Source organism: Pelodiscus sinensis, chromosome 3 (genome assembly GCF_049634645.1).
Source record: "Pelodiscus sinensis isolate JC-2024 chromosome 3, ASM4963464v1, whole genome shotgun sequence".
Lineage (NCBI taxonomy): Eukaryota > Metazoa > Chordata > Testudines > Trionychidae > Pelodiscus > Pelodiscus sinensis.
Window position 1 is genome coordinate 156,974,168 of NC_134713.1, and position 12,505 is coordinate 156,986,672.

A 12,505-nucleotide genomic window follows, 5' to 3' on the forward strand; every position below is an offset into this window, starting at 1 on the left:
TAGAATTTCACTGAACTCAGTGTTTTATTGTTCATGTGATTATTGCTTAGTTACGCTTTGACACAATGTAGCTCTAGGAGAAATTGGCTCCTACTACATAATTTAAAACCGATGTAACATTTTACAGTTCATACGACTGGCACTTTATCAGAGAAGTGCAGAAATTTGTCACTGTAACCAGAGAGATTAAAAAAAAAAGATAAAATGTTTACATCCTTTATTGTTGGCAGGTGATTGTTTCTTGTGCAAGGCCCCTAACATAGTGACCAGAAAGTAACAAATGCATCCCCTGCAAAAATAATATAAAAGTTATAGCAGATCCCTTATTCACCCAAGTCCTCTAAGTTTGGTATATTCACAATCAAAGTGCACAACAAAGCCCTCCTCTCTTTCAAAAAAGTTATGTTGTGTGGACTGGGTATTTTAGGGTGGTGGGAGAGATCACTACCACACCACAAACCTTTTTCCTGGCTCACACCAGCAGGGTAATGGTTGCTTTCAAGTTTTCAACAAAACTGACAGTTTCTGGATTTATCAATCCCCAGTGGTTAATAAATCTGTGACACTGGTTAAAAGTCAAGGGGAGTCATTTCAAATATACTGACACCTTGCAACTGGGGAACTGCTTTTGCTTCAGTGACCTGTTATTTCTGTGAAGAGTGAAATCTCTCCATAAGGCAAGTGATTACATAGTAAACCCAAAGTAGTAGTCCCTGAGGATTATCTCCTTCATACTGGTCAGCATCCTTGTTTCACAGTGTGTGTTGATGGCCTGTAAAACAATCAATCTCAAAGTGGCTGCTTTTTAATCTCCAAGTGGAGCTGCAGCTCACACACTGAATTATTTCTATGCCTCTTCTGCAGATAGGGTAAATGAATCAGAATGCTCGAGGGATCAGTTTCATTAAAGGCTGGACCAAGTGCACCACCTTGTGTTAATCCTGGAGATTGGCAGAAATAACTCCTATGCTTCTTCAATTACCACAGGTCCCACAAAGTAGTTTACGCTGTCTTCTACCTCTGCATCGGTATCCTCTATGGTGCCATATGACGGCTGCCCCTTCTGAGCCAGTGATGTCCTTTCCGTAGGATGACTAAGCAAGACCCGTGGGACATACATCTGAAAGTGCAAACATTTAGCATTTTATTATTTGTTTTTTAGGACAATTTTAAAATACTGGGATAATATATTATTTAAAATCATTCCTTACAGTTTTTCCTTTTATGTTCTCCCTCTTCTATCTCCTTCATAACACTGCCCTTTGTCCCTCAATGTAAATTCTCTAGAGCAAAACTCCAGGGTCACGTGGGGCTCTGGCATACTGAGGTATCTGTATTCGAGGGATGCTCAGAAGTATGCAATTCATTAATTGTGTAGTCAACAAAAATTTTGTCGACTCCACAATTAATCGATAAGGGTTAGCTCTGCAAGCACTTGGTCCCGGCTTGTGCCAGGTCCCAGTAACTACCTGCACTGCAGCTTTGCACTAAGAGTATTTTAGGAGCCAGTGGGCAGGCAGCCTGGCTCAGTCCCAGCTCATGCCAGCTACACCTGCTACGGCTCTCCATGAAAAGTAATTTAGGAGCAGGCAGGCACCCTGGCTTGGTTCCGGCTAGTGCTGGGTCCAGGGAGCTCCTGCTGCAGCTCTGCAATAACATGCATGTAGCTCTCGAGATTGAGCTATCGGTTAATCGTTTAACCAGCTACACTATTACACCCCTACTGTATTCTCCCAGACAGCATTTCAAATACTAGTGCAAATGCCGAAGTCTTGTGGTCATGTTTGGTGACATGGCATTGAAGCTCTGCCATGCATATCACACCTCTCACTCAGTCTCCAAGCAGTATGACTGCATAGCATTCAAATGCAGCTAATTGTACAGTGTTTGGCGTGAGACCCAAATAATCAGAACACAACACATGTAGCTACTGGAAGTAAAGGGTCAGGGTTCGGTAAAAATCACCCTGCTATTCCTATCACGCTTAAGTCTAGAAGTTATTTTTAGAGCAACCCTTTCAAATAGGCAAGCGCAGTGTTCTGATCATCTGGTCCTCAAGTCAGCTAATACCTACCTACCCTGACACAGTTTAGTAATCTCCTACACGAGCCTTTTGCTGAGCATGTCAGGAGCTTGTTTGCCTTGGAAGGGTAAAAATTATTTTTAGCTTACAGCAGATCGTGGAACGGTTTCTGCATCTGTGTCACTTCCTTGTGCACTGGGCAATTCTTCTACCTACAGAAAGGCAGTAAGGCGGAAGTATTAAACGGGTAAATCATGGAATCGATCATAAACATTAGGTAATCATTATGCAGTTTCAGGACAATGTCCCATAACAAATTACACTGAAACCACAGCTGCTACCTGTGCTCCTCCAAAGCACCCACTTCCTACTTGCCTCCCACACTGCTCTTCACGCTTGGAACTCCTTCCCTCCATCCCCTTGTGTGCAAAGCCACCAGCCTCTCTACTCAGCAGCACGCTTTCACCATCTTAGAGGACTGACCCCTTCTGGCCAGATCCTCCACTGAAGTAAACAGCAGTTTTGCCATTCATGTCCTGGAACTAGCTTTGCGCAGTACCAAGCACAGTGCTAATGCTAGTGACTATTTAACATCAATTCCCCCAATACATTCCATATGAGTTTACCTTGTAATTCAACGGGCTCAGATACTTAAAGCAGACAAAACAGGAATAAGCTAAACAAACGACAATTGTGATGTTGACAACTAGGAACGTGAAGAGGGTCGTGGGAGCTTTAAAACCTTAAAAACAAACAAACACAATAGAATGTACTTGTCTCTGATTCAGGCAGGCAAAAACCAAACACAGATCACACTGATCACAAAACAGCTTATACGGAAAGAACATTCTCTCATTGGAAATGGAACAAAACAGAAGAAAAATTCATCTAGAGGAAAAAATAGCTAACAAAGGTCCATGCAGGACACACTGATTTCATGACCGGCTCATTACACACAGAACAATAGAAGGATCTTTCCTTGATCCTTATATAGAGGAGCTCTCTAAGTCCATTTCTTGAGCCGTAAGGCCTTCCCCCGTTTCCTCTCCCCGCTTGTCAGACACCCCCTATATTAGGCGGCATCCGTATGGTACTAGAGAAAGCTGCTTTCAGTGCCAGACAATGCCATCTGAGCATTCACAGAAATGCTTGTGCTATGATGCAAACCACCCTCCTAGGCCACCTGAGCTTCTGTCACTGAACTCTCAGGTACTGTGCTAGAGACCAAAACTCCAAGGCTAAGAATGTAAACTAACTGGAGCAGGGACCATCCTTTTAGGAAAGTGCTTGGCTCACCCTGGGTGCAATCCTAAAACAACAAACACTATCACAGAGCAGGTTGTTAACGTCAACCAGATTAATCAGCATTTAACTGCAGAGCTGCAGACAATTATGTGTTTTTAATGATTAGTTGGTGCATATCGTGGGTATTTGCCTTCTTCTGGAACATCAAGAATAGGCCTTTGCTAGAAGCAGGATACTGGAGTTTGGTGTCTCATCTAATATGGTAAGTGTAGTGCTCCTAATTACTGCTAGATCAGATGATTCTTTTAAAAGTAATTACAGTGTTATAAGCGGCAAGGAGTCCTGTGGCACCTTATAGACTAACTGAGGTGTAGGAGCATAAGCTTTAGTGGGCAAAGACCCACTTCGTCTTGACATGCATCTGACGAAGAGGGTCTTTGCCCACAAAAGCTTATGCTCCTACATCTCAGTCTATAAGGTGCCACAGGACTCCTCGCCGCTTTTGCAGATGCAGACTAACACGGCTACCCCTCTGATACTTGATACAGTGTTATAAGTGGTTATGCCAAGGGAATGGAATCTCAAAATATACAAGCTAGACTGGACATATTATGGACATATTAATACTTGTATTGTTCATTAAAAAATAAGTTCCTGGGATTTAAAAAGCCACTTCCATTCTAACCCAAAGGGGGAAAAAGCCACAAGCACCTCCAGAGTAACAAAACCCCCAAACTACCTCCCATACCATTCTGGGCACCCAGAGCTAAGTTACTAACTTCCTCCAACAACTCTGTTAATACAACAAGTTTGTGGCACAATGAACATTTATCATCTGAGGCAAATTTGAATGGGGATCAGCGAGAGAATGTATCAACCAACATCTTAAAAGTTAAATGCAATACTTTGCTCTTCCCTATCACCTCCTTTCAGAGGATCTCAAAGTACTCTGAAGACAGTAAGCCTTGCAATATCCCCATGAGACAGGTAAAGATTATTATCCCTGCCTTAAAAATACACAACTGGAGATTCAGAGAGGTTAAGAAACTTCCTACATACTTCTGCTAAACTAAACTCCCTAAACTTCCACTTAAGACAAAGTGACAGAGTTAGGATTGGAATCATGGTCCCTCTGCTTCAACCACAAGATTGTAGACAAGCTTGAAATATAATCACCAAAAGGGAACCCTTACCTAGTCGCAAAAATGAAAAAAAATAGAGCCAAAACAGACAGAGGATTGGAGCTGCAAGAGCCTGATTCACAGCTGCAAAGTGGATCTTCTTCTCCAGTTTAGCAGGGAGATATGCATAGTAAAGGTTGTGGCGATCAACCATATGCTTCATCAGTATATATATTAAACCTGAAGAAGGGGATAGAGCCAGACAGGTTACTGAAAACTGTGACCACAGATCACAACTAGGTAGGGAGACTTGACATATGTGATACACAAAATTATTTTTAATTTTTTAAAATGACAGTTTCAAGTTAAGTCTGTCGCTGTACAAACCAAGATGGTCCAAGTTCAGTCTTCTGGTGGTAGCTAGCTCTGATAGTATGCAGTAGTACAGCTGAATCTTTACAATATGGAACACAGACAATTTAGGGAGATAAAATATAGTCTGGAATCAACTTTTATGCGTTTAGACCTGACCTTACATTTTTCCCCACTGTCTTTTAATAGGTGAGGTTTATTTCACAATATTCCCCCTGAGAAAACAGCTTTACTTTTATGTTAATTTGGGACCTATATCAATGGCATGTTTGTGCAACTAGGTATTTGTTCTGTTTCTATCAGCATTCTGCTCATGTGGTCTTCAGGATTCTAGCTAGGCTTTTATTATCTTATTATTCATCTAGGACTAAAGATGAATGAAAGTTAAAATGAAACTAAAGTTAAAATGAAAATTTCAGTGGTGACACGTTTGCATGGGGGGGAGGGTAGGCAGGACCTTAAAAGCCAGCTCCCCGAGAGCACTGACTCCTGCCTGTCTCGTGCCCCAGTCCCCACTGTTGCCTCTGTATCAGAGGCAGCAGAGGGGGGGGGGGGCGGGGGAGTCCTTGTTACCATGAGGGTTAACTGACATGGGTACATGTTCACATCCCTACCTAAGGCATTAAAACATTCATAGATACCAGGGCCAGAAGGCATGACTCTGATCATGTCACAGGTTTGCAGTGTTTGTTTTTATGTTGTATTCTATCTGTTTTGATGGAACTCTGGGGAGGGATTTTCAAAAGTGACTAAGGGATTTAGGAGCACAAGTCCCATTGAAAGTTTGGCTACTTTCTTGAACCTCTTTAACTGAAAGTCGTATGTAGACATCCTCTACATATGTTGTTTCCTCCCTCTGGGGTATCTGGCATTGGCCACTGTCAGCAGACAGGTTACTGGGCTAGATGGACCTTTAGTCTGACCCAGCATGGCCGTTCTTATGTTCTCTCTTGGAGCTTTATAGCACAAAGGCAAGTAGAAATGAAAGTTAATATTTTGAAAAGCACGGTACTAAACCTTTTCAACTTAAAATTCCATCTTTAATTGTTAAAACTGTACAGAAGACAAAGTTAATATATTCCTCAAGCTGTAGAAATATAATAATCACGTATGTATTTCTTTTCAGCTTCAAAATAGCATACAGATGTTCATTTACCCCAATACCACATTGGAGGTTGGATATTGCTCTATTTTACCACATGGCAAAGTGGATGTGTGCTTTGGTCCAAGGACACAAAAAGTCACCATCAGAGGTGGGATAAGAACTCAGGAATTCCTCTCTCCTGGCCCTATGCGCAGATCAAACCTCTCTCTCCTCTGCACTTTACATACAACTTAGTGGAAAACTTACCAAATGGGACAATAATGGGGCATGTGATGCTATAGGCCATGATGACAGTGAATACACACAACATCCAGGCATACATTGCACCAAATTCATACTCATATGCTTGATGCTAGGGAAAAAACAAACACAAATGTTACTTTCCAACTAGGATTAAACTAGATTCACAAAGAAAACAATTAAGTTTGCCCCTTAATTATTCTCTCCTCAAAACGGGAGAGAGTTAGTTAGTTAGTTAGTTAGTAGACATCCAGGAAAACTAGTTACAGAAGCAGAAGTACGCAAACTAATTCCATGGTTTCAGCACTGTTGTATGCAGTGTTGTAGCCATGTTGGTTCCATGACATGAGAGAGACTAGCTGAAAGCATACACAGAGCATGCTTGCAGCAAACTGATATTTATGTCAAGATAATTCCTCAAGTAGCCTGTTTTTGGTCTCCTTAAATTCAGCTCTGGGGAAAAGCTATGTCCAACCACACAGCAGAAAACTATTGTGCCTGTGTTGCCAGAACTCTGATCTCTAGAGCTTAACCTCTGTGGGCTGGATGTGTTGGCTTTCAGAGCTCCAGTTTGGCTTGCAAATATCCCAAGTGTTCGAATGATTAGCTGAACCTCTCAGGCTGGGGACCTAGGACAAAGCCTCACTCACAGTTGCAGAGTGAAAGCTACTAAGCCAACTTTTTTCAAACCTACAAAGAGACCCATTTCATATAAAGTTTTGAGGAAAGGGGGAAGAAAGTGGTGGTTACAGGTAGGTTTAAATGAAGCTTGTTTGACAACTCCCTATTTCAAGTTCTCATTTTGAGGTGATGTGGAGATGGAGAACCTGATTTTCAGGCACCAAGTAAGGATGAATTGGCCCAGAAGGGCTTGTTTTAACCAGAGATGGGCTCAAGCTGTACAGTCTCCTATATACCTACGCTGTGCTGCTCAGAGAGGGGACAGGCACATGGACGGTGGGTATGCAAGGCAAGGGAAGGCATTGCCTTCCCAAACCATCAGCCTGGCCCCACCCATACTCTGCTCCCAGAACACCTACTGAGGCTGGGGAGGCTGGGGCCATGTTCTCCCCGCCCTCCCTGTGCTCTGGGGTGGGGGAGGATGGGATCACGTACTGCTCACCCTCCCCGTGATGCTGGGAGGGGGGTTTGGGGCTTGCCTCCCCCAGTCCAACCTTCACATGGATAAGCACCAGTTAGTATGAGCAAAGCAAAGGCCACAAGGAATGGCCACAGATGAGAGTTAGCAACGGTGAAGTATGAGGGCACATACTGTTCCTGTGTAAGGTCTTGTCATTTCTTATAAGCTGGTTAGGGTTTTATTGCCCCATGCTATATACCTGTTTAATGTTTTTCATCTCAGCAGGGGACTTAGCCATTATCATGCGTATGGTATAGAGGATGAGGCCAGGCAAGCGCAGTAACTCCATCCCATTGCCAATGAAAGCTGAGGCAATCACGTAGTTCACAAAGAAGGCTCCCTGGTCAGGCAAGAAGACACATCTACAAGGACACAGAGTCAGTGACTGGAAGGCAGAGGGTTTGCAATGGGGACAGGTTACATTTAGAAATAACTCCTCTTTGGAACAAACACTGCAGAGCTTTGCAAAAGATGGCTGCAAAATCTATGATAGAGTGGCTTAATTACAAGTGCCTACTGCTGAATTCTCTACATGCAGCAGTAAGGGGGTAGCGTACAGGATGCTATCCAACACGGATCCATAAGAATATAAACAGCATCTGAAGTTACACTAATTTGAAAAGACAATATGGTGGCATATGGTGGAAGGAGGAATCATTTTACCCCTCAAGTCACTCACTGTTGGTGGCAAGATGCTAGACTAGTGGTGTCTTTCACCAGAAACGCCTAAATATTTGTTCTGCAGAACTGTCTAGGTGCCCTAGACATTGATCAGGATCCTATTGTGCTAGGTGTAGTAAAACACAAAACAACACAAAAAACAGCCTCTGTCCAACAACATCTGCAAATGATGTTCTGTCATCCCAGTAGGCCAGACCATATGAATATTTCTTTTCCTGTTCTAAATTAATTTCTGTAACTATGAGATCTTACATGGTTTGAGGGAAGATTCCTGTTCCAATCATATGACACAACCTTAAACGTATTGTCTCACTGGGCTCTCTCCCTGACCAAGCTGTTTGTTGCATCCATCTTCTGTCTTATGCTTAGATTAGGGAAGTTAAACATCAGTTAACTGAATAGTTGAGTAACCTCGTGAATTCTTATCGGTTAGTCAACTATTCTATAGTCCCTGGGGGTGAGGCTGGCAGCAGTGCGGGGTGGCAGGCAGGAGCTGGTCTGCAAGGGGAGCCAATTTAAAAACCAGCTCCTCCTGAGGAGCAGCTACTTGTTGCCCTGTGCTGCTCTCTCTGATAAAGCAGCAGCGCAGGGTGGCAGCAGCCCGGTTGTAGCGTGGGGCGGGTCCAAGTTCCCAGTCCCAGTGCAAAGTGTAATGGAGCCGGGCTGCCTGCCTGCCTAGCTCCTAATACACTTTAAATGAAGAGCTGCAGCAGAGACAGGTCCCACACCCAGCCTGAGTCAGAACTGAACTTGGCTGCTGGCCAGCCTGCTAAAAATGTACTGGTTGGGAGGGAAATGAGTGTAGTCTATTAACCTATACGCTTCTGCTTATCGGTTAATGAGTTCGACTACACTATTACATCCCTAGCTTAGACTGTAAGCTTCTTGGGCAGGGGTGGCCAAAGGAGCCTCCACAGGCTGGGTCTGGCCTGTGGCCACTCTATCACTCTCCCGCTCCCAGGCCAATCGAGACCCGGGGCCCGGGAAGCGCGCAGTCTCCTCCCCTGCCCAGGGCACAGAGCAACTAGAGAGAAACGCTGACTGTTTTAAAACAGCTGGTGGTTTTTTCTGGCCATTGCGCACCTTTGGCAGGGAGGAAACAAGAGACCTCACGCGCTCTCCCCACCCTCAGGCCAATCAGGACTCGGAGGCAGGGAGAGCATACGAGGTCTCCTCCCATTGCAGCACCTACAGGAACTGCCAGCTGTTTTAGAACAGCTGGCGAGTCTCGGGGGGGAGAGGAGGGAGGAGAGGGAGACACAAAAGGTCTTCTGGCCCTGTCCCTTCTGCCAGAGGCCTCACCCCTTCTGGGGTGGCCCAGGGCCACTTCAGAAATTTATAAAGGGGCCCCCCTTTTAAAAATTACTGCTTCCCCGCTGTTCTTGGGGCAGGGAACATCTCTGTTATGTGTTTGTCTACAGTGTCCAGCAAAAAGGGGCTCTAATCCTTACTCCTACTCCTAATAACCTAGGTGGAGCTCGCATCCCACTGTTCATCTGAATCCCCACATTATACTATAGGTCATTATGGATGCCCTAAACTCCTTATGCACCAGAAAAGGTTAGTTGGCAAAAGATTCCATTGAAATATCAGAGTGTAGCTCATACTTACTCCAGCCTGACTTTAGATTCAGCCAACTCTTTGTCAAACAGCCAACGAAAGAAAAAATCAAGACTAGAAGAAAGAAAGTTAACATCATTCACTCTCCATAGTTCAGCACGGTGGTAACAAACAAAACCAACCAAGCTCTTCTAACTGTACAACCTGCTGTTTACTCTAGCCTATTGTAATTACTGAACATCGTTTGGTCAAAGATGGGAAGTGTGACTTGAAATACAATAAACTGAAGCGTTTGATTTGGTGCTCATGTTTTTAAGTTTTATTTTCAGCAGATAGTGTGCAAGAGGTAGACATCAACAGTGCCCAGGGAAACAGCCAAATGGGTGGGACAGGAACCAAGAAGGTGGGGAATGAAAAGGATCATTTTGCAGCTAATGCACATAAGACTGGGAATCAGGAGCTCTGGGTTCCTGGCTCTGCCACTTACTGTCTATATAACTCAGTTCCTTAGCCATTTAATCTCTCAATGCCTCATATTTCTTATATACAGAAAGCAGCTGAAAATACTTTCCAACCTTACAGGGGATTTGTGAGCCCCAATTAACTATGTTCTTGACATTGCTTTGAGATTCTCAGATGAAAGGCAGTTTTGGATATCATGACTATACAACACAGAGTAAAAAAACCAAAACAGCTGTACTTCTCAAAGGAATGCTAGCTACAAAAACAAAGCAGATTAACTGCGATTATAAAACATTCAACTTTAAGAGACAAGAACAAGGTCAGTACCTGGTCAGACCAAGAGAAGGCAAAATCAACACCATGAAGATCAAAAAAATGTACACTTTATGCATCATTATTCTGTTTTCTCCTGACCTAACAAGAAGGAAAAGGGTTACTGAGTAAAAGATTGTTAATGCTAAATACAAGCTTCCATCCTCTTCCAACTCCACTAGTTCTGCTATCATAAGTGGAGGAATCTAGAATGCTTTCTAAACAAACTAGTTTAGTTATTTTTATTTATTTTTGAATTTCCCCTTAACTCTTAGTTCCACTAACTGAGGTCTCCAAATATCCCCCACCTCATTAAATAAATCCCTATGTCGAATATAGCTCTACTCCTGAAGGATTTGGGGTGTAACATGTTAGCTGCTGTGAGAACTTTTTGAGTGCCCTTCTCTGAGGCAAGAGTGTGTGCAAGAATCTCTATAAACCTGAGCCAAGCAGATCCACATCTCTCTCTACAGAGACATGGAAACTGTTTCTGATCATTAATCCACTATTGCAAGAAAAGAGCCACACCAAGTCACAGCAGGCATCTAAAAACCCATTAAAACCAGGTGAAGATTCAGAGATTTACTAGAGAAGCATGTAGCCCTTAAGGACTGTGGATCAAATTCATTAGTACAGTTACACTAGGAATGAAAATTGTATGTGGAAAAAAAAATCAAGTCTATGACAAAGGAAACGACTTCAAACAAAACAAATATCTCATGGGTCCCAAGACCAAATGGTAGGTGAAAACAGCTGGTGGAAAACCATGACTATTCAGCAACTGAGTCTGAATGTCCTTCTTGGGAAGGATTCGCACAATTTAAACAAAGAAAAGGGCACATGTTTTTTATCTAAGAAACCTCAGTTGCAAACATTAGGGGCAGAGGCAGAAAAGGAGACTGTTAAGTTGGCTCCTATCCACCACAAGCTTCAGGTGAAAGTACGTCAAGACATCTTGTGTACCAAACCCCAGGTACGTCCATCAGAACTCCAGCTACCAAATCAAGAACCATGCATTTCTCTTTACATACAATGGGCTGTGGTTGTGCTCCCTTAGTATTCTATAACCATGTCCCTGAGAATGCTTCTTCAGGACAAATGTATGTGACACTTAGTAAGGGTGATTTTCCACATACAGACAGAGGGGAAGGGAGTACTTTTGTAATTCAGACTAGTCTGTGACAGATCATCAGCATCTGTAATCAGAGGTCCAAATGATCTGTATGGAGAGTTTACTTGGGAACGGCAGAGTGCTTTCAGTCAAGCACTGATTTTCTCTCTGAAATAGAGACCTTATGGGCAATCAAAAGGGGAAAACAAACAAAAAAGCCAGATGCTATTCATTGGATCGCCTACAAAACACAGAAAATTCCTTGACTGTTTATCATCAAGACGACCTAGTACGCTGTGGAATAATCTACCACTGGATAAAGCAGTGCACAAAGGACAGACTACCTTGTACTGGGCAAGGAACAGACTAGATGGGATTTAAAATTGTAGCTGGAAAAGAGCTATTATGAAGTTTACATATTTTCTCCAGTTTTCCCCACGATTCAGTATGCAACAGGATTAAAAATCGGAAAACTGATTGCTTACTTTGTCCAGTGGGATTCCAATAGCGTTGAGTAGTAAACAATTGTTGGTAGCAGAGCTGAAAAGGACCACAGGAGAAGTGTCGGGAAGAACTGACTAATGATAGGAGTCTAAAAAATAAAATTAAATATTAATATTATATACAAATTAAAGAGAGATGCAAATATTCTAAATGCCAACATGACTATAGAATAGATGCCGTAGAAATTAGCTTTTATAGGTAACCAACTCATTGGGTATGTCTACACTACAATGTTAGTTCGAACTAACATTCATAGCCGCTACACTAGCGCTCCGCTAGTTCGAATTTGAATCGAACTAGCAGAGCGCTTAGTTCGAACTAGGAAAACCTCATTTTACGAGGATTAAGCCTAGTTCGAACTAGCTAGTTTGAATTAAGGGGTGTGTAGCCCCTTAATTCGAACTAGTGGGAGGCTAGCCCTCCCCAGGTTTCCCTGGTGGCCACTCTGGCCAACACCAGGGAAACTCTATGCCCCCCTCCCGGCCCCGGACCCCTTAAAGGGGCACGGGCTGGCTACGGTGCCCGTGCCAGGTGCAAGCCTGCCAGCACCCAGCCAGCAGACCCTGCACCTGGCACGGCTCGAGCCAGCCACCCGATGTCCCCCAGCACACCCCCTCTTCCCGGGACT

At 43.4% G+C, this 12,505-nt stretch overlaps 1 protein-coding gene across 2 annotated transcripts in view; it reads right to left on the bottom strand.

Annotated features, from left to right (window-relative positions):
* TMEM63A (transmembrane protein 63A) overlaps positions 1–12,505 on the bottom strand; it is a 42,046-nt gene continuing 29,541 nt past the window's right edge. For both annotated transcript variants that reach the window (XM_006118046.4, XM_006118045.3), the window contains exons 15-23: positions 11,859–11,965; positions 10,278–10,364; positions 9,540–9,602; positions 7,447–7,609; positions 6,113–6,218; positions 4,462–4,629; positions 2,650–2,765; positions 2,173–2,235; positions 1–1,120 (exon numbers count right to left, since the gene is read on the bottom strand). In XM_006118046.4, coding sequence (XP_006118108.1) covers positions 965–1,120; positions 2,173–2,235; positions 2,650–2,765; positions 4,462–4,629; positions 6,113–6,218; positions 7,447–7,609; positions 9,540–9,602; positions 10,278–10,364; positions 11,859–11,965 — 1,029 coding nt within the window. In that variant the 3' untranslated portion in view covers positions 1–964. The remainder of the gene's footprint in view (positions 1,121–2,172; positions 2,236–2,649; positions 2,766–4,461; positions 4,630–6,112; positions 6,219–7,446; positions 7,610–9,539; positions 9,603–10,277; positions 10,365–11,858; positions 11,966–12,505) is intronic.